A 21752-nucleotide genomic window follows, 5' to 3' on the forward strand; every position below is an offset into this window, starting at 1 on the left:
ATTGGATTCCAGAGGATGTAGCATGCAGCATCCATCCAATGTCGACATTTCTGGTTGGTAGAGACATGTCTTGCTCACGTCATTGTCTCACTCTAAAATCTCAATAATCATTCCAATTAAATCAAATGATTTGCTTGTTCACAACTGCTGGACACAAACCTAAAAGCAGTGTCTATGCACGACAGAATCCCAAACGCTTGTAAACCTGACAGCAGTATTTCACATTGAGCGCTGGTGTCAATCAAGTGAGCATGCAGACAAAGCAGATTTGCCCTTTATTTTGTGAATACTTTTTGTACTAAAATCCGTGCAAGAGCGCTACATAGTACGCAATTTTGCTGAGTTATGAACTAGCAGCGACAATCAATTAATTACATTGTTCTTTGCAAAGAGTTTGCATTCCATCTCTGGCTTTCTTCTTGCATTGTTGTAGAATTCTATGTGGCTGTAGCCCATAAGGCAGAAATAGTGCGTGGGGAGGAGGCTTTTGACCAATGGATTCACCAGTCATTGCTTTTGCGAGCGACTGACCCAGACGCGAGCGATTTCCCCAAGAGACTCGGCGCTCACTACTTCTCTCAAGAGGGCCACAAAGAGGATGGAACGCGGCGCCGGCCGCCTGGGCGCGGCGCGTGTCCGCGCGGCGCGTTCCCTGCGGACGACGTGAACGCGCGCGAGGTGGGGGTGGGGAGGGCAATGGCACGCGCTGCCGTTGCCTTTTCCGCCGCGAGGCACTCGGACCAGTGGTAGAGGCAGCGGGGAGGGAGGGAGAGTATGTTCATGTAACTCGGCTCCTTACAACTTTACACAGACACCTTCGGCTCCCGCACTGGGATGGGGTGAGTTCCACTTCTACCTTTTGAAAGAACGGCTGCGATAAGCCAACATTTTTTTTTATAAAGACTTTTAGTTTTAAGAAAAAGCTGGCACGTTTTGGTTGCATTTTTCCCGTCCTTTCTCTCTCTCCCCTCCTCGAATTGTAAATAGAGCAGATGAGCGAATGAATGGGGTTATTGTTTGGAGCGGTGGAAGTTTTATCGAGTGCACTGCGTTTCTGAGAACTGTCACCCCCGAGCGGAGGGAGATTGAGCGAGGGCTGGGAACAGATGGAGGGAGTTTTAAGAGAATGAATGGGAGAGCCGCACACAGACACAAAAAAGAAACACGGCGCTGCCTCGGAGGAGCGAGGCGGCGATTTATTTTAAACCGGGAACGACTTTCTAAAAAGCGCCTTAAGGGTAATCAAACCGCAAAAGTTTCTCGATGAAGTTTTGAGTTCAGAAGCTGGAATTTGTGTCAAACAAGGACTGTCAAACGGGCTCTTGTTACTGTGAATGCATGTTTCAACATCTCCGTTTGTTAGCTTTCTCCTCGAACATCTTTGCTAGATCTTATTCACGCAAAGGCAATGAACACAATAGTAGTTTTGGCAGCTTTAAATAATACTACTGCGTTGAATGCATGAAAAGAAGCACAGTTTAGTTAGTTCACGAGTATTGTCTAGCAGCCGTGCAGAAAATATTCACTGACTATGAGCAACCGCTGAAAGTACCGTCATAAATTTCGCGAAGTATGAAACGCACTTCCCGATATATGGTGTTTTGTGTTTTTTGTCTAGACTTATTTGAGATCCGGTGCTCTTCCGTGACATTGGACGAAAATGAAAAGCTTAAAAGCCAAGTTCAGAAAAACTGATGTGAGTACGATAGAACGCCTACATTAATGTAACTTCTTGACCTCTCGCAAAGAACAATAGCTTTCATTTCGACACTCCTAAGTTGATCAGAAATCTGTGGGAGTTTGACGCAGTCATTTCAGTTTGTCGCCTGAATCAGCAGGAAATATGTGGCGTGCAGATATCTGTTTGGGCTTAAATTATTTTTATTTATTAAATGAGTCTGTACAAATCAGCAAAAACAGAAAATATTGCAAGAGCTCAACAAGTTGGACAGTATCAGGGAACTTTAGCAGAACCTTTACATAGAGAAAAAAAGAACTTCTCTAGTTTTGAGGGTCCTCAACAGTAACTGCTGCTACTGTTGTCTGATGCTGTGCACTTCCAGCAATTTCTTTAAAATTCTAGCAATTTATGTAGTTTCTTTTTTTCTCTCCATATTAAAATATACGTGACAAATGAAAATAGTTACTGCATTTTTAAAAAAAAATTACCAGACCAAGGACCACTATCCTGATTCCGTTACCATAAAGGCTGTGGAGGTGGGGTTCATGCCCAAACTATCCTTCAAATGAAATTGCACTTGGACTAGCTGAGACCCACTATAACTTCCATGTATTTGGTGGCTGCTTGTACATTATTGTTGCTAGCCCATACTAAAATACTTGATGTTTTTCAAAGTTTTATACTTCTATGTCAACATTCTTGGGGATTGTTACTGAGATTATCCTTTCTTTTTCAAGTCAGCCAAATGTTAATTGCACTTTTCTTGCAAGTAATAGTTCCTGCATGAAGTACTTATTAATAGGATGAAGTGTGTTGTATTTGTAGGGCAGATGCCTGGACTGTTTTTCACTGTTTTTAGATAGTCTTAACTTGGGGAGTATTTTAATGGAAAAGTAAATTTCTTAAGATAAAGAATTCTGAGGAAAAAGTCTAAAGTTCAAAGTAAATTTATTATCAAAGATCATATATGTTGCCATATACAACACAACCCTGATTCATTTCCTTTTGGGCATTCACAGTAAATACAAGAAACCCAATAGAATCAGTGCCAGACCCCACCCAATGGGATGGGCAAACAATCAACGGGAAAAAAACAACAAACTACAAATACAAAAAGAATAACAAGTAAACAGGCAATAAACATTGAGAACATGAGATGAAGAGGCCTTGAAGTTGTGTCTGTAGGTTGTAAAAACAGTTCAGTGATGGGGTGAGTGAAGTTATCCCCACTGGTTCAAGAGCCTGATGGTTGAGGGATAACCACTGTTGCTGAATCTGGTGGTGTGGGTCCTGAGCCACAGCGAGAAGAGACCATAGCCTGGATGGTAGGGGTCCTTGATGATGGATACTGCGTTCGCGCCATGTGGTTGTGCTCAATGCTGGGGGCAGCTTTACCCATGATGGACTGGGCCGTATCCAGTTCTTTTCCTAGGGTTTTCTGTTCAAGGGCTTTGGTGTTTCAATACCATGCCGTGATGCAATCCATCAGTATATTCTCCACAGCAGACAGGAATTTGTCAGTTTTAGATGACATGCCAAATCTTTGCAAACTTCTGAGAACGAAGAAGCACTGCCTTCCTTTCTTCGTAATGGCACTTTGCATGCTAGTCCCAGGAGAGGAAGTGATAACACCAAGGAATTTAATGTTGCTGACCCTCTTCACCTCTGATCCCTGGATGAGAACTTCCGGTTTCCTCCTCCTGAAATCAATCATCAGCTCCTTGGTCTTGCTGACATTGAGTGAGAGGTGATTGTTGTGGCAACACTCAGCCAGATTTTCAATCTCCCTCCTATATACTGATTCGTCACCACTTTTGATTCAGCCAATGACGGCGGTATTGTCAGTTAAGTATGGAATTGGAACTGTGCTTACTTAGCCTCAGTCATGAGTATACAGTGATTAGAGCAGGGAGTAAAGCACACAGCCTTGTGGTGCACCTGTGTTGATTGTGGAGGAGATATTGCTGCCAATCTGAACTGGTTGGGGTCTGCAAGCGAGGAAGTCGAAGACCCCATTGCATGAAGAGGTATTGAGACGTAGGTTCTAGAGCTAATTTATTAGTTTTGAGATTTGATAGTATGGAATGGCGAGCTGTAATCAAACAAGAGCATCCTGGTCTGTTCATCTTGGCTTGCATAATCCTGCAACTTTTCAGAAAAGTTAACTATCAGATTTTGATTACAATATCACATTGTGTGTTTGATTGATCTCGCGAAAATGTTGACTTCATTGGTACAGATCTTTTACTTTTCCCTTTTGGAATTGGTTTCATGGACGTTTTCTTAACAATCCAATTGAATTTGCTCAGGATTTATGGTTTAAAAAGTATGCTCTCATGAAGAAAAATTCTAAAGTTGAGATGATTGAAAGATGGGTGTGTAGATTTTAAATGCAAAAAAAAGGGCCAAATCAAATTTCTAAATCAAATTGCTGACTCTCATGCATTTGGCTTTTCAGTCCATCAAAGAAAAGTACATTGATTATCAAAGTATGTCTATGTAACTGAAAACTGCATTGTGATGTATTTTGTCATACAAGACAGCAATAATAAACCTTGGATTAATCCAAGGTTTTTCTGGGGTTAAACTTGCACGTCTTCATTCTGATAGACACTTTCAGTTTATATTATTTTCCAGTGACTTAACATCTATTATAGAAACACAACCAATTTTGGTATCAGTCTTTACTTTCTTGTATCGAATATACTCTCATCTGTTCTGTTTAAAGTGTGGGCAAGAAATTTTGTGGGGGGAAGAGGCTTATTTCACTCAGCCAAAAGGAAGCCAACTCTGTGTTCAGCAACAGACACAGAATGCTGAAGGAACTCAGCAGGTCAGGCAGTATCTATAGAAATGAATGAACAGTCGACATTTTGGGTCAAGACCCTTCATCAGGACTCTTCTGTATGCTCTCCAGCTGGCCCCTGTATGAATAGCTGTAGTCTTCTACGAGAATAATCCCTGACTGACTTCAAAGCACTTTGATGTCACTGTGGTCAACCAATTCCTTCAACGTTGCCTAGGATGATAAAAGCAGTATTGGTGATTGAAATTTGGGTTAACCCAAACTGGAGCAGTAGATGCACATTTAACATCTCATAGGAATTTTGATTCATGACTTTTTGGCAAGATTTTCATTCACAATAACCTTTCTCTTAAGTATAAAACTTCTGCAAAGGACTTTGTCAGTAGAGCAGAATCAGCTTTATTATCACTGTTTTTATATAATGGGAAACCTGTTGTTTTGTGGCAGCATTACAGTGCAAAGACATCAATTACTGTAAATTCCAAAATAAGTAGTGCAAGAAAACAAATAACGGGGTAGTGTTCACGCTGTATTGAGAAATATGATGATAGAGGGGAAGAAGATGATCTTGAGTCATTTTGTGGATCTTCAAATTCCTGCACCTCCTTGCTAATGGTAGAAATCAAGAGGGCATATCCCATCTAGTGAGGGTCCTTAACAATGGATCCTGCCTTCTTGAGGGCTCTGTCCCTTGAATGTATCGTCATCGATGAGGACCTCAACGCCATTATGATGGTGTCGAGACTAGTGCGTGACTTGGATTTAAGGGAGGGAGAGTTGTGTCAGCCTCGCTCTCTCTTCCCAATTCCCATCTGGATCCAGTGGCTAGACAGAGTCGAGACTGCTGGAGATGGGACGACGCACAGTGGATGACCAGAACATATTCTGTGTCTTGTCCTGCTCTACACGTTCCACGACACTTGCAGAGACCGCCTTCTTGACTGCTGGACCTTCCATTGGTCTCGTCCGCTCAATCCACCGGAGTCTGTCTTCGCATGCTGGGATAGACAACTCCCTATCTCACCGAGGGTTTGAGACCCGTCGGCTACCCTCACCTGGTTTAGCCGGCTTGTCAAAGCCATTGCCCGGGGTGTGGCCGCTGTCGCATGCAAACAGCTACAGGGAGCCATAGGTGAGAGCTGAGTGCCAGGTGGGGACCAAAGGTGGACTAACCACCTTGAAAAGAACACGACATGTTCCCCCACCAGAGGTGCTACCCCCTCCCTGACACCCCATACCCCCCTGAATACGTCCTCGATGGTGGGAAGGGTTATACTATAATGGAGCTGACTGGATCTACAGCCTCACTGTCACCGTTTACTGATACTTTCCACCAGTGCTCTACAGAGGATGCCACCTAAAGTGCATCCTCAGGGGAAGAAGACTTCACTGACATTTCCTTTAGCTTTAAGCAGAGTTGTCTGAATCATAAGCTTCTCCACAATGTAACCACACACTGGCAGCACTATGCTGTAATACCTCCTACATGCTTGGAAACCTGTTGCCAAGAGCACCTGGCTGTAATTCAAGAGGACGCCTGCAGTCTCCAGCCCTAAATGTGCATCCCTTGTTCTCCAGATACACCAGGAGACCAGGATACGCCATCATTGCAGCAGACATTAAGCAGAAATAAAATTTCTTGCAGCTGGAAGACTATGTTGTGCATATGGAATGATTGCAAGCAAGTAGTTGCAAGAATTTGCAGTAGAGTAAATCAGGAGTTCCCAACTTCTTTATATGCCGTGAACTAATACCATTAAGCAAGAGGTCCATGGACCCTAAGATGGAAGCCCCTGGAGTAAAGTGATACAGTGGTGTTACACAGGAAGACCCAGCAAGGTTGTTAAGAGCAGCAAATCTTAAACACAAGAGATTCTGCAGGTGCTGGAGATCTTGGGCAACACATACAGAATGTTGGAGGAACTCAGTAAGTCAATTAACATCTGTGGAAGGGAATGAACAGCTAACATTTCGGGACGAGGCACTAGAGTTGCAATTAGGACACTTGCATTTGGGATTAGTGGTATTAAAGAGACTTTTACAAGTGTTGTAAAGTAATTTATGAGCTTGAATGTTTTACTGAGTATTAGTGTGGGGCGTTTTGTCACTAGTGTCTATTCATTTTTTTTGTTTTAGAAAATCTTTAGATGAGTTGTTAAAGCAAAATATAAATGTTTGTTATACCTCCATTTATTTTAAGTTTAGAAATTGAAATTGAAATTAGGCTGGGATATGCAGTAGAACAAACAGATCTGTGAATAGATATACATAATTCCTTGAAAGTGGCATGATGGGTAGATACAGTGGTAAAATAGCTTTTGGCCATCATAAATCAGTATTAAGTACGGATGTTGGGATGTTATGCAGAAGTTGTATCAGACATTGAGGAGGCCAAATATGGAGTATTGTGTGCGCTTTTAGTCATCTTACCTACAAGAAGCTATCAGTGAGATTGAAAAAAGTGCAGAAAAAATTTACAAGGGTGTTGCCGGGACCTGAGGATCTGAGTTACTGGGAAAGGTTGAACAGGTTCAGACTTTATTCCCTGGAGAATAGGAGGAGATTTGGTAGAGGTATACAAAATTATGAGGGGAATAGTCAGGGCAAATGCTGCAGGCTTTTTCCGCTGAGGTTTGAGACTAGATCTGGAGGTCATAGGCTAGCAAATTTCATGACAAATGCTGCTGGTGTTAAACCTGATGCTGATTCTGATTAAGGGTGAAATGTTGAAGGGGAACCTAAGGGGGCTGTTGTGCAGAGGGTGATGTGAGTGTGGAACAAGCTTCCAGAGGATATGGTAGATGCGGGTTCAGTTTTAATATTGAAGAGAATTCTGGTAGCTACGTGGAGAGAGTGGTATGGAGTGTGGGGGTAGATCGGATTAGTCAGAAGACCAGGCTGGAACAGACTAGATGGGCCAAAGGATCTGCTTCTGTGCTATAGTGCTCTGACTCTGACCTATTATCCACAATTGCAGATTCCTGAATATAACAAGATGGGTAGATAAAGTAATTGTGGATCCTTTATAATGAAAACTAGAATATTGGAATTGGACGGCTATTCTAGAATGATACAAAGCACTTGTTGCTTCACAGTTATGCATAGAATTGTACTTGCCATGATAGAGGAAGATGGTGATAGCATTTAGAGAGAGGGCACTGGAGAAATCTAGTCCCATGGAAAGATTTGAATAGGCTGAGGTGGCTAAGTGAAAATTTAATTAAAGTATTTTGAATACAAGACACTCATGGAGTAAGTGAATCCTAGTTTTTTTTAAAATGAGAGTAATAGGCAAATACTATAAGTTTAGAGTGATTGACAGAATAACTAGAAAGGTAATGGGTATGCTTTTCACGTAAATGTGCAGTGAAATCTGGAAACTACTGCCTGAACAGTTGGTAGAAGTGGAAGCTTTCATTGATTTTTAGGGAGTATCTGATCAACAGGGCTGCAGGCAGAGAGCTGGAGACTGAGAAGTAGGCCAAAGAGCACTTTGGCCTGCATGTCCATAACAGGCTAAATGTCTGACTTTTGTGCTGTCAATTGTTATTTACTTGTGAACATTTGTTTATAAGGATATGTTCGTGTGACTATAGGTGGAGCACTATATGAAGTTCCAGTCACCACACTTAGAGAACGATGTGATTATATGATGGAGGATGTGAAGAGGAGATTTGCTGAGATATTGCCTGGAATGGTGATCCAGTTATGAGGACACTGTAGAACAGGGGTTTCCAACCTGGGGTATATGGACCCCCTGGTTAAAGGGAAGGGTCCATGGTATAAAAAAAGGTTGGAACCCCTGCTATAGAAAGACTGGGTTTGTTTTCTTTGAAGCTGAGAAGGCAAACTAATTGAGATGTGCTTTTCTTTCAATATACGAATTGCTTGTTAAAAATATGGGCCTTGGATGGGATAGCAAGACTTTTTTTTTCCACCATGTGTTTTGAATTAGACGGTATAGGTTTAAGTTGAGTAGTAGGAGATTTAGAATGTATCAGAGGAACATTTTTTTTTCCTCCAAGAAAATTCTTCAGTATACTGCCTGAGGGAGAGGGGGAGACTGGCACATTTGAAAGGGGTATCAAGATGAGCACTTGGGTCATCAATGTATTGAAGGCTATTGTCTAAGTGCAAGAGAATGATTGGGTATAGGTGGGTGCTAGATGGTTTGCATGGACATGGTGGGCTAAGGGTCCTTTCTGGATCTCCCTGCCTGTATCCATCCAAAGGTGAATGCCGTTCAGAAAACAAAAGGTTTGGATTAGTTAACTTGCTTTAAGCCAAAACCTTCTCAATTTGACAACCTAGCTTGAGTTTTATGATGTTGCATTTCTAATTATTTAATTGAACACAATCTCACAAATGAAAACTATTTTGATGTTCCCTACTGGTTGGTGATTAGAACCTCTTACTTGTAATCATTGTACAAACAGTAGCCTCCAGAGAATGGCTGGCATTTAGTTACATGTTATGATAGCAAAGTAAAACGCATGGGAAAGTACTTCTTGCACAGCAACGTGAAATAATTCCTTAATACATTCAGCTAACCCTAGTCATCTGATAACTATTTGGTCATTATTTTCTGTAATATCTAATACTATATATTTACTATACTGCAGTATCTCTCGAGCCATGACTGCTGTAGTGAACTAATCACTTGTTTAAAAAATCATCGGCAAAGTAATCTCAGAATCAGATTTATTATCACCGGCATGTGACGTGAAATTTGTTAACTTAGCAGCAGCAGTTCAATGTAATACATAATATAGAAGAAAAAAACTATAATAATAAGTAAGTAAATTAATTACAGTATACGTATATTGAATAGATTAAAAATCATGCAAAGAAACATAGTGTATATTAAAAAATGTGGGGTAGTGTCTAAGGGTTCAATGTCCTTTTAGGAATCAGATAGAAGAGGGGAAGAAGTTGTTCCTGAATCACTGAGTGTGTGCCTTCAGGCTTCTGTATCTCCTACCTGATGGTAACAGTGAGAAAAGGGCATGCCTTGGGTGCTGGAGGTCCTTAATAATGGACGCTGCCTTTCTGAGACGCCACCCCCTGAAGATGTCCTGGGTACCTTGTAGGCTAGTGCCCAAGATGGAGCTGACTAAATTTACGACCCTCTGCAGCTCCTTTTGGTCTTGTGCAGTAGCCTCTCCATACCAGACAGTGATGCAGCGTGTCAGAATGCTCTCCACAGTACATCTATAGAAGTTTTTGAGTGTATTTGTTGACATGCCAAATCTCTTCAAACTCCTAATGAAGTATAGCTACTGTCTTGCCTTCTTTACAACTGCATCAATATGTCATTTATAAGAAGCAAATAATATTTAAGGTCTCGGTTAGATAGCTCCACATCTTTTATGTTGTGATGTGGAAATGTTTCCCTTGAGGGATTCCCTTCAGACTTTGGGCCCAAAGGCCGAAGCACCAAATCTGTGAATGTCTGTCAGTCTGCTGGGGAAGTTGAAGGCCCAATTTCTGTGAATCCCAGATGGCTAGAGGTGAAAGGTGGCCAGTTCTGAGTTTGGAGAACTGTGAATGTGGGTGGGTGGGAGTGAGGAATGGGGCTTATTTTGCTGCTGTTCTGACGAGCATTGTGAGCATGCTGTGTTGGCACCGGAATGTGTGGCAACACATGTGGGCTGCCGCCAGTACGTCATTGGGTGTGTTGGTTGCAATTCAAATGGTGCATTTCGCTGTATGTGTTGATGTGCATGTGATAGATCTGAATCTAGAATCTTGGGTGGGATGTCTGGAAATATAGTTGGAGGCTTCAAGATAAGGCGTTCGCGATGAAGGACACGGGCAAGAAAAAAACTTCACCCAGAAGTCTATGTATCTGTGGAGTTTTCTACTATGGAGAGCTGTAGAAATTAATTTTCAGAATCCACTTTAATATCATTAGCAAATGACATGAAATTATCTAGCGTATTCAGAATCTGACGACTCTTTAGGTATTTGGGAAATGGAGGGTAGTGCAGAAGGTTGCTCTTGGGTAGAAGATTAGCCATAGTCCTATCAAATAATGCAGCAGGTGCCTTGGGGGTGATAGAGTGGCTTTCTGTCATTTCTACATGAAACGTGCAGTACAAAGGGACGAAGTCTGATGTGCTGATTGGTAATTGCGCTGTCGCTTCCCTCCATGCGTTGTTGCACACATGGTTTCAAAGAAGTGAATATAAGATTGACATGAACTTATTACTAGCATTGGTGACATTGTCTAATGACTTGTTACCTTTTAACTGATTTAGCAGTGATGAGGTTATACACTCTGGCTACTTTATTAAGTACCTCCTGTACCTTACGAAGTGGCCAAAATATCCTTGTAGCCTTCTACCACTGTAGCCCATTCACTTCAGGTTTCAATGTGTTGTGCATTCAGAGAAGCCCTTCTACAGACAACTGTTGTAACGTGTGGTTAGTTGAGTTACTGTCACCTTCCTGTCAGCTTGAACCACTCTGGCTATTCTCCTCTGACTGCTCTCATTACCAATGCTCATAAAATGCTGGAGAAACTCAGCAGGCCAGGCAGCATCTATGGAAATGAGTATAGTTAACGCTTCGGGCTGAGACCCTTCAGCAGGACTGAAGGAAAAGAAGATGAGGAGTTAGAAGGTGGGAGAAGTGAAAGAAGAAACACAAGGTGATAGATTAAACTGGGGTGGGGGCAGGGGTGAAGTTAAGAGCTGGGAAGTGGATTGGTGAAAGAGATACAGGGATGGAGAAGGGGAATCTAAAAGAGGACAGAAGGCCATGGAAGAAAGAAAAGAGGGAGGAGCAATGGGGGGAGGTGATCATCAGGTAAGGAGATGAGGTGAGAGGGAAAAGAGAATGGGGAATAGTGAAGGAGGGGGGAGGCATTAGCAGATGCTGGAGAAATCGATGGTCATGCTAACAGGTTGGAGGCTACCCAGTCGGAACAACTTGAGTGTGGCATCATCACGACAGTAGAGAAGGCCATGGATTGACATATCAGAATGGGAAGTGGAATTAAATTGGGTGACCACTGGGAGATCCTACTTCTTCTGGCAGACAGAGCATAGGTGCTCTGTGAAACGGTCTCCAAGTTTATGTTCAGAGACTTTCTGCCCTGGGAAAAAGTTTGGCAATCCACGCTTCTGAAATCCTGTTTAGGTTCTATGTTGATTCTCTAAAGAGCCGTCCTGAGTTCCTCTTCCTTTCTGTACTTTGTCTCCTAACCCGCTGTGATTACAGCCTGCATCTCAACCTCCTTAGCTAGACTACTGATAAGAGCCTGTACAGACTAATTAGGCGAGTCCCATAAAGTGTTGCCGTTCCTTTGGATTCATCAGCTGTGTGGAGAGAGGGAGCCTGCCACATGGGCAACAGCTCGCTCTCCATATTGTACTGCCCAAGCTTGTGTACTAGCTTGTTTATCATGTAGAAAGCTGGGACGTAGCATCAACAGAGGGGGTCTCAACAATGTCCTGCTCCATGATTGTCAAGGAAGATTCGCAGTAACTTGTTGATATTGTAGAACAATCTTTAGTTAATGAATAATAAGAACACTGAAAAGTTCTGCAGTATATGGTATGAATAAAAGTTAAGTACATTTGGGTAAATTCTAACCATTATGACTTGGATGATTAACCCATGATAAAGCAGCTGAGATTTTTGACTCATTCTCCAAATATATGTTCTCATTATTCCGTGAAGTCTGAGTAATTTACTTTGGAGGTAACAGTTGCTGTGAATGTTAATCCGCTATTTAAGAAGGGCGGGAGGCAGCAGAAAGAAAACTGTAGACCTGATAGCCTGACATCAGTGGTTGGGGAGTTGTTGGAATTGATTGTTAGGGATGAGATTACTGAGTACCTGGAGGCACATGACAAGATAGGCCAAAGCCAGTATGGTTTCCTGAAAGGAAAATCCTGCCTGACTAACCTACTGCAATTTTTCTGAGGAAATTACAAGCAGGGTGGACAAGGAGATGCAGTGGATGTAGTGTACTTGGATTTTCAGAAGGCCTTTGGCAAGGTGCTGCACATGAGGCTGCTTAGCAAGATAAGAGCCCACGGAATTACAGGAAGTTACTAGCATGAGTGGAGCACTGGTTGATCGGCAGAAAACAGAGAGTGGGAATAAAGGAATCCTATTCTGTCTGGCTGCCGGTTACCAATGGAATTCCACAGGGGTCGGTGTTGGGACCACTGCTTTTTACAATGTATGTCAATGATTTGGAGTACGGTATTAATGGGTTTGTGGCTAAATTTGTGGATGATACAGAGATAGGTGAAGGAGCGAGTAGTGTTGAGGAAACAGAAAGCCTGCAGAGAGACTTAGATGGTTTAAGCAAATGGGCAAAGAAGTGGCAAATGAAATGCAAAATTGGAAAGTGTATTGTCATGCACTTTGGAAGAAATAAATGGGCAGACTATTATTTAGATGGGGAGAGAATTCAAAATGTAGAGATGCAAAGGGACTTGGAAGTCCTTGTGTAAGATACCCTAAAGGTTAACCTCCAGGTTTAGTTGGTTGTGAAGAAGGCGAATGCAATGTCAGCATTCATTTCTGGAGGTATAGAATATAAGAGTGGGGGTGTGATGCTGAGGCTCTCTAAGGCACTCGTGAGACCACACTTGGGAGTATTGTGTGCGGTTTTGGGCTCCTTATTTTAGAAAGGATATACTGACATTGGAGAAGGTTCAGAGAAGATTCACGAGAATGATTCCAGAAATGAAAGAGTTACTGTATGAGGAACGTCTGGCAGCTCTTGGGCTGTATTCCCTGGTGTTCAGGAGAATGAGGGAGGGGATCACATAGAAACATTCCGAATGTTAAAAGGCTTGAACAGATTAGATATGGCAAAGTTATTTCCCATTGTAGGGGAGTCTGGAACAAGAGGGCATGACTTCAGGATTCAAGGACGTCCACTTAGAACAGAAATGCGGAGAAATTACTTTAGTCAGAGGGTGGTAAATCTATGGAATTTGTTGCCATGAGTGGCTGCGGAGGCCAAGTCATTGGGTGCATTTAAGGCAAAGATAGGTTCTTGATTAGCCAGGGCATGAAGGGGTATGGGGAGAAGGCAGGGGAGTGGTGATGACTGGAAGAATTGGATCAGCCCATGATTGAACAGCAGAGCAGACTCAATGGTCCGAATGGTCTACTTCTGCTTCTGTATTTTATGGTCTTATTGTTATTGCTAGATGCATGTGGACCAAAGACTTTACATCCCTGGTAGGTCTAAATTTGCTTCTCAGAAAATTGACACTTTTCTGCTGTTTACTATGTCCACACCTAATTACTCTTGGTTTTAATTACAAATTGCATTTCTCTTGTCTGCACTTGTATCTACGGTTGTCATTCATTGATCACCCTGTGCTGCGTTCACAGATTGTCAACAACAGGAATTCTGCAGATGCTGGAAATGAACGCAGCAGGCCAGGCAGCATCTCTAGGAAGAGGTGCAGTCGACGTTTCAGGCCCAGACCCTTCGAAGGGTGTCAGCCTGAAACGTCGACTGCACCTCTTCTCACAGATTGTCATCTCACTTCTCTGTTAGTGCTTCACTAGCTCAATTTTTTTTCAATGGATTTTGGATCGAGAACGTAAGAGTTCAAATTACCTTTTTTTTTAAATCAAAGTACATATATGTCACCATGTACAACCCTGAGATTCATTTTCTTGCAGGTATACTCAATAATTCCTTAATAGAATGATGAGCATTACAGAATCAATGAAAGACCGCACCAACTTGGGTATTCAACCAGTGTACAAAAGACAACATACTGTGCAAGTACACAAAGAAAGAAATAGTAATAATAATAAATAAGCAATAATTATCGAGAACATGAGAAGAAGTACTTGACAGTGAGAATGTGGGATTAACTTGTACAGTATTAGTGCAGTCTGTTGTAATTATGACTGTAGTGTTTCTATTTTGGAGGAATTCATCTGAGTATTAAGCAAGTTTTTTGTTTGCACTGGAAATAATTTTTCAAGGTGATTCACTCCCAACATTTGAAATTTATCTGTAGAGAGGTTTTCCACCTTGCTTTCCTGAAAAATTGCAAGTTATTTACTTAAGGAGCAATTGATGTCTAGAAATCAGACCCTTTTGTGTAGGATCTCCATGAGGGGTTGCCACATAAACACCAGTTTGGGTATGTCAGATCCTGGTAGTGCTCACGTGTAGGTCAATTGCTGGGCTTCAGGTACTTGCTGGCGAGAGTCATCTTGATGCATCTGATGCTTGCCTTGTGTCAGATGTAATGCCATCACGAGATTGTGCAGTGCATCTTTCCTCCATGCCAGTTGAAATTGAAGCTTTCAGAGGAAAACTATAACTTTTGTCTAAAGCTTATTAAAAAGTATCCCAGGAATTATCACACTGGCTTTGGAAAAGAAATGGTAAAGAAGTACAACTCTGATTACCTTAATATTCTGTAAGAAACAAACTCAGTTTTTAATGGCCAGCGATACATGATGCCTCTGCAACTCCCTTCACCATGACCCCCTCCATCACCTTCACACAGTGATAACTGGGCTTTCATCTGTCCATGGCTCATAGTGGCTTGGGGTTGGACAGCAATATTTGGGGATGCTTTACCTCACAATTGCTATGCTCCCAGCCACCTGGTGTTTTTCCTCACTTCCGTTGCGGTCCATAAGATATAGAAATACAGAGATGAGGAAGAATTTCTTTAGCCAGAGAGAACATACCCAATGACTTGGCTTCCACAGCTGCATGTGGCAATAAATTCCAAGATTCACCACTCTCTGGCTAAAGAAATTCCTCCTCATCTCTGTTCTAAAGGGCGCCACTCTATTTTGAGGCTGTGTCCTCTGATCTTAGACTCCCCCACCATAGGAAACAACCTCTCCACATCCACTCTATGGAGGCCTTTCGACATTTGATAGGTTTCAATGAGGTCACCGCTCATTCTTCTGAATGAGTAGAGGCCCAGAGCCATCAAACACGCTTCATATGACAAGCATTTCAATCCCAGAAATCATGTTCGTGAACCTCGTTTGAACCTTCTCCAATGCTAACACATCCTTTCTTAGATAAGGGGTCCTGCACTGTGAAAAGAATTCTCATGACAGTTGATTCATCTTCTACCAGTCAGCATGGCAATTCTGAGGAAACTGCTATTGAGAAATGCACAAGTAAAGCTCTCTGCATGATTCAGGGTGGAAAAGCACCCAAACAATTTAAATTGGCTTTTTTACCTTCATAACTGCGGGTCATGGAGTTCATGAAAAATGAGTGAATTTCATGTTCTCAGTATAGGTTATTTCTAACCTGATTTCTTCTGAAATAATGCTGCTTTATTTGGTTGTCTCCATTCTCAAACACAACCTTGTCTTTGTTTCCAATTTATTTTGCCGGTAGAGTTTTAGGCTTCCAGGATCAAAGCTGTGTCTTCTGCTGGGCTTTGCCACATCTCATTAAAGTCTATGTACGAAAGAAAGAAGAGATGTTTATTATTTGCAGAGGCCTTTCTAAAGACCAGCTAGCCCTGGAGTGCTGCAATGCCCCTTTTCACATGAAGTTGGCTTCTACCGATACTGTTCTTCCTGATGCTTATCCAGACCCCTCTGACCCCTGGCATTACTCTTCTTGCAGAATCCGGTTCAATATTACTGGCCTATATCATGAAATTTGTTGACTTTACGCGAGCAGTACAATGAAATACATGATAAATACAAATAGAGAAAAAATCTGAATTACAGTAAGTGCCTATGTCTATTAAATAGTTAAAATAAGTAGTGCAAAAAAATAGAAATAAAAATGTAATGAGGCTGTATTATCAGACTCTTGGAAGGATCTGTTGTGTGATAAGATGGACGCCTGGCCTCACTATTTACCTTGCTATGATCTTGCTCTTTTTCAATTGCTTCTACACTTCAGAATCAGGTTTGTTATCACTGGCATGTGACGTGAAATTTGTTAGCTGAGTAGCAGCAGTTCAATGCAATACATAATATAGAGGAAAAAAATTATAATAATAAATCTTATTCGGTATACTTTATACAGTATACATATATTGAATAGAATAAAAATCATGCAAAAACAGAAATACTATATATTTTTTAAAAAAGTGAGGTAGTGTCCATTTAGGCATCAGATGGCAGATGGGAAGAAGCTGTTCCTGAATCGCTGAGTGTGTGCCTTCAGGCTTCTGTACCTCCTACTTGATGGTAACAATGAGAAAAGGGCATGCCCTGGGTGCTGGAGATCCTTTATAATGGACATTGCCTTTCTGAGACGCCACCTCCTGAAGATGTCCTGGGTACTTTGTAGGCTGGTACCCAAGATGGAGCTGACTGGATTTACAACCCTCTGCAGCCTCTTTCGGTCCTATGCAGTAGCCCCTCCACCCCATACCAGACAGTGATGCAGCCTGTCAGAATGCTCTCCAGGGTACAACTATAGAGTTTTTGAGTGTATTTGTTGAAATGCCAAATCTTTTCAAACTCCTAATGAAGTATAGCCGCTGTCTTGCCTTCTATATAACTACATCGATGTGTTGGGACCAGGTTAGGTCCTCAGGATATCGACACCCAGGTACTTGAAATTGCTCACTCTCTACTTCTGATCCTTCTGAGGATTGGTTTGTGTTCACCTCTCCCCAGTGGTGCGGAGTGTTAGCAACATTCCCCTAAACTGAAAGTGTGCTGCTCATTTTGTGGTGTGTGCTGCTCATTTTGTGGTGTGTGCTGCTCATTTTGTGGTATGTGCTGAGATTTGCTTCTGGAGAGATACCCTGTGTATTCTAACAGTTGTGAGAACTTACATTAGATCTGAAACAATAATGCCTGCTGTTGAGGTTTCACACACAACCTTTCCTCGGAAACTTGCAAGCAAAGATGTAGAGCTGTACGCGACTTTAATAAATGACATCAGAATAACCCACATTGCCGTTTTAAAGCTATTAGAAGATAGTAATTTCAAAGTTTTGGTATTTTGGCTCAGTTTGTCAGTAAGTGGAACTTAATTCCTGAAAGATTCTTTCACTTGCTGAATGATTGGTTAGATTTGGAATGTTGAAAGAAATGTATATATAAAAAAAATACATAATTTTATTTATACATTTCTGTCAACATTCCAAATCTAACCAATGAATCAAATGAACAGTGTTCCTAAATCATGAGGACAATAAAATGAAAAATGAACAAATATTGCAGGAGAAGTTCATGGCAGTGAGAGGAAGAAGACAGGATTATAGTGAGATGCTTGGGTGTTTTTGTATTGTGACTATTTTGGGGTAAATAAAGCTGCACATGTCATAATCCTGCTGTATTGCGATATCAGTTTGTCAAGGTGATTTGCAATCCTGGAACCTGGGTGGGGCAGGAAGAAACTGGAATGGTCCTGACTAATTTCCACTATAAGAATTGTTAACCTAGCTAACAATTAAGTATTATTCATTTATCAATGTGGTCTTGGCAATCTTTCTAGTTTGTAAACGGTTAGGGTGGAAAAAAATAAAATATTGATGTTTGGACTTCGAAGGATTTAAAAGGTGATTTGGTTTTAGTTTTGTTCTAGAGATTTGGTCATTGCTGCCAAGCCCATTATTTTTAACAATCCAATTTGAGTTGTTGGTTTGGCATTTTGAAGTGTTGGAGTCCTTTAAGTAAATTACTTCTACAAGTTGTTGGATCGGGCATCCCAATATTTAAACCTGGAAAATTGAGAGAATAACGATGTATTTCTAACACACAAGATGCCGGAGAACTCAGCAGGTTGGGCAGTATCTAAGGAGAGGAATAAATGGTCACTGTTTCTGGCCAAGACTCTACACCAGTCCTGAAAAGTAAATGCTGCCTGGCCTGTTGAACTCCCCCAGCATTTTGTGTGTTGCTCTGGATTCCCAGTGTCTACAAAATCTCTTGTATTTCTAAGATGAGATGCTATGTGACTTGGAAGGATAAGCAACCACAACCACAATTTGTGCGGATTGGAGATAACATCTCCTCCTTGCTGACGATCAACACTGGTGCACCTCAGGGGTGTGCTTAGCTACTGCTCTACTCTCTCTATACCCATGACAGTGTGGCTAGGAAAAGCTCAAATACCATCAATAAATTTGCTGATGGTATGACCATTGTTTGTAGAATCTCAGATGGTGACTAGAGGGCATATTTGGAGCGAGATATGCCAACTAGTGGAGTGGTGTCGCAGCAACAATCTGGCGCTCAACGTCAGTAAGACGAAAGAGCTGATTGTGGACTTCAGGAAGGGTAAGATGAAGGAACACATACCAATCCTCATAGAGGGATCAGAAGTGGAGAGAATGAACAGTTTTAAGTTCCTGGGTGTTAAGATCTCTGAGGATTTAACTTGGTCCCAACATATCAATGCAGTTATAAAGAAGGCAAGACAGTGGCCATACTTCATTAGGAGTTTGAGATTTGGCATGTCAACAAATACACACAAAAACTTCTATAGATGTACTGTAGAGAGCATTCTGACAGGCTGCATCACTGTCTGGTATGGGGGCGGGAGGGCTACTGCACAGGACCGAAAGAAGCTGCAAAGGGTTGTAAATTTAGTCGGCGCCATCTTGGGTACTAGCCTACAAAGTACCCATGACATCTTCAAGGAGCGGTGTCTCAGAAAGGCAGAGTCCATTACTAAGGATATCCAGCACCCAAGGGATGCCCTTTTCTCACTGTGATCATCAGGCAGGAGGTACAGAAGCCTGAAGGCACACACTCAGTGACTCAGGAACAGCTTCTTCCCCTCTGCCATCCGATTCCTAAATGGACTTTGAATCCTTGGACACTACCTCACTTTTTTAATACATATCATTTCTGTTTTTTTGCACAATTTTTAATTATTTGATATACGTATACTGTAATTGATATTCTTATTATTTTGTTTTTTTCTTCTATATTATGTATTGCATTGAACTGCTGCTGCAAAGTTAACAAATTTCACAGTGATAATAAACCTGATTCTGAGTAGAGGTGTTTCCAGTGGTGGTAGAGATCTTTGGGAGTGCTTGGAGGTGAGTGGCACACTTTAGGATTCTGCCTTGTTCTTGTAGGCATGGTGTATTGATGACCACGAGATTTTAATAATGGTGTTGCTTGTCAAGGTTTTTGGTGAAATTGTCTTATTTCATGGTTACTTGCTACCTGTCAGATTCAGGTTTATTATCACTAATATATGTCATGGAATTTGTTGTCCTGAGGCAACATTACAGTGCAAGACATATTAAAAAATTACTGTAGGTTGCAATTTAAAAATATTAAAAACATAAGTACTGCAAAAAGAGCAAAATACTGAGGTAGTGTTCATGATTCATGGACTACTCCGAAATCTGGTAGGGGGGAGAAGCTGTTCCTGAATTGCTGAGTGCAGGTTTCAGGCGCCTGTACCTCCCCCCTGATGGTAGCAATGCGAAGAGGTGAAGTCCTGAGTGGTGGGGGTCCTTAATGTTGCTCCCTTTTTGAGGCACTGCCTTTGGAAAATGTCCTCAGTGGTGAGGAGGCTAGTGCCCTTGATGAGATTACAACCCTCTGCAGTTTTTTCCAATCCCATGCATTGGCTCCTCCATCCCAGATAGTGATGCAACCAGTTAAAATGATCTCCATGGTACGCCTGTACAAATTTGCTGGTCTTTGGTGACGTACCACATCTCCTCAAAGTCCGAATGAGATATAGCCACTGGAGTGCCATCTTCATTTTTTTTATATGCCTGACTTGTTTTCCCATTCTTAAAAGTGTGAGTGTATGGATTGCTTCATCTGGTGTGTATTTGTGAATGGCACTGAATATTGTGTAACGATTGAGAAAGAGGCACATTTCTGACCTTTGGAAGGAAAGTCATTGATGAATCGGCTGAAGAATGTTGGGTCCAGACCACTGCTCTGTGGAACTCTTGCAGTGGGGTCTTCAGCAGGAATGGTCACCCTCCAACAAACCCAGGGCTAAAATTTAAAGTGGTGAGGTAGCATGGTAGCGCAGCAGTTGGCGTAATGATTTACAGCGCCAGTGACCAGAAGGTCGGGGTGCAATTCCTTCCATTGTCTGTAAGGAGTTCGTACATTTTCCCTGAGACCATGTGGGTTTCCTCCTGGCGCTGCGGTTTCCTCTCACATTCCGAAGTTGGAAGTTGTGGCATGCTGTGTTGGCGCTGGAAGTGTGGCAGCACTTGCAGGCTGCCCTCAGCACATCTTCCGACTGTTTTGGTTATTGATGCAAATGATTCATTTCACTATGTAAACAATGTACTTGAATCTGCCATCAGGATTGAATTGTTGGCTTGCATGCTGGCTTCCAGAAGAGCAATCTAATTAATCACTCTATCCCTCATTTACCCCCAGCCATGCAACTTAATTCTCTCTCTGTGTGTTCATCAACTTATTTCAGTCTTTTTTCCATTAACATGAGAAAACATGCGGATGCTGGAAATCCAAGGAAAACACACGAAATGCTCGAGGGACTCAGTAGGTCAGGCAACATCTATGGAAATGAACAAACAGTTAATGTTTCAGGCCAAGACCCTTCATCAAAACTGGAATAAAAGATAAGAAGTCAGAGCAAGAAGGTGGGAGGAAGGGTGGAAGAAGCCCAAAGTGGTAGGTGAAACCAGGAGGAGGGAGTGAAGTAAAGAGCTGAGAAGTTGATCGGTGGAAGAGATAAAGGCTGGAGAAGGGGGAATCTGACTGAGGGTAGAAGATCATGGAAGGAGGAGGAGCACCAGAAGGAAGTGATGGACAGGTAAAGAGATCGAGATAGAGGACTAGGAAATGGCGAGCGGCGGGGGCCAGTTACTGGAAGCTGGAGAAACCAATGTTCATACCATCAGGTTGGAGGCTACCCAGATGGAATATAGGGTGTTGCTCCTCCGACCTGAGTGTGGCCTCATCGCAGCGGTAGAGGAGGCCCTGGACTGACATGTCGGAATGCGAATAGCAAGTAAAATTGAAGAGGGTGGCTACTGCGAGAGCCCACTTTTTCTGGCGGATGGAGCATAGGTGCTCGGCTGTTTGCCATTACCCTTCACTAAGGGGTAATCCATAAACACATTGGAATGTAGAAAGGAGCCAGAATACACCCACACAGTCACAGAGAATGTATAAACCATACGGATAGCACCTGAGGTCAGCATCGAACCTGATTGCCTGGGGTAGGCGGCAAGTCTAACTGCTGCACTTTTGTTAAATAATCTAGTTAGATTTGACATCAAGAACTCTTCACTTACTGGTGAATGACTATTACCGTGCTCTATTGTGCAATTTTACTGAGATTTGCATTTCACTTAATGTTTTCTT

The 21752-nt window shown here is 42.1% G+C and overlaps 1 protein-coding gene across 1 annotated transcript in view; it reads left to right on the forward strand.

Annotated features, from left to right (window-relative positions):
- The first annotated feature begins 564 nt into the window (after positions 1-564).
- The window catches only part of rai14 (retinoic acid induced 14), a 257024-nt gene continuing 235836 nt past the window's right edge, over positions 565-21752 (forward strand). The window contains exons 1-2 of the mRNA XM_063042727.1: positions 565-839; positions 1619-1696. Of these exons, the coding sequence (XP_062898797.1) occupies positions 1661-1696 (36 nt within the window). The 5' untranslated portion in view covers positions 565-839; positions 1619-1660. The remainder of the gene's footprint in view (positions 840-1618; positions 1697-21752) is intronic.

Source organism: Mobula hypostoma, chromosome 3 (assembly GCF_963921235.1).
Source record: "Mobula hypostoma chromosome 3, sMobHyp1.1, whole genome shotgun sequence".
In the NCBI taxonomy this organism is placed as follows: domain Eukaryota; kingdom Metazoa; phylum Chordata; class Chondrichthyes; order Myliobatiformes; family Myliobatidae; genus Mobula; species Mobula hypostoma.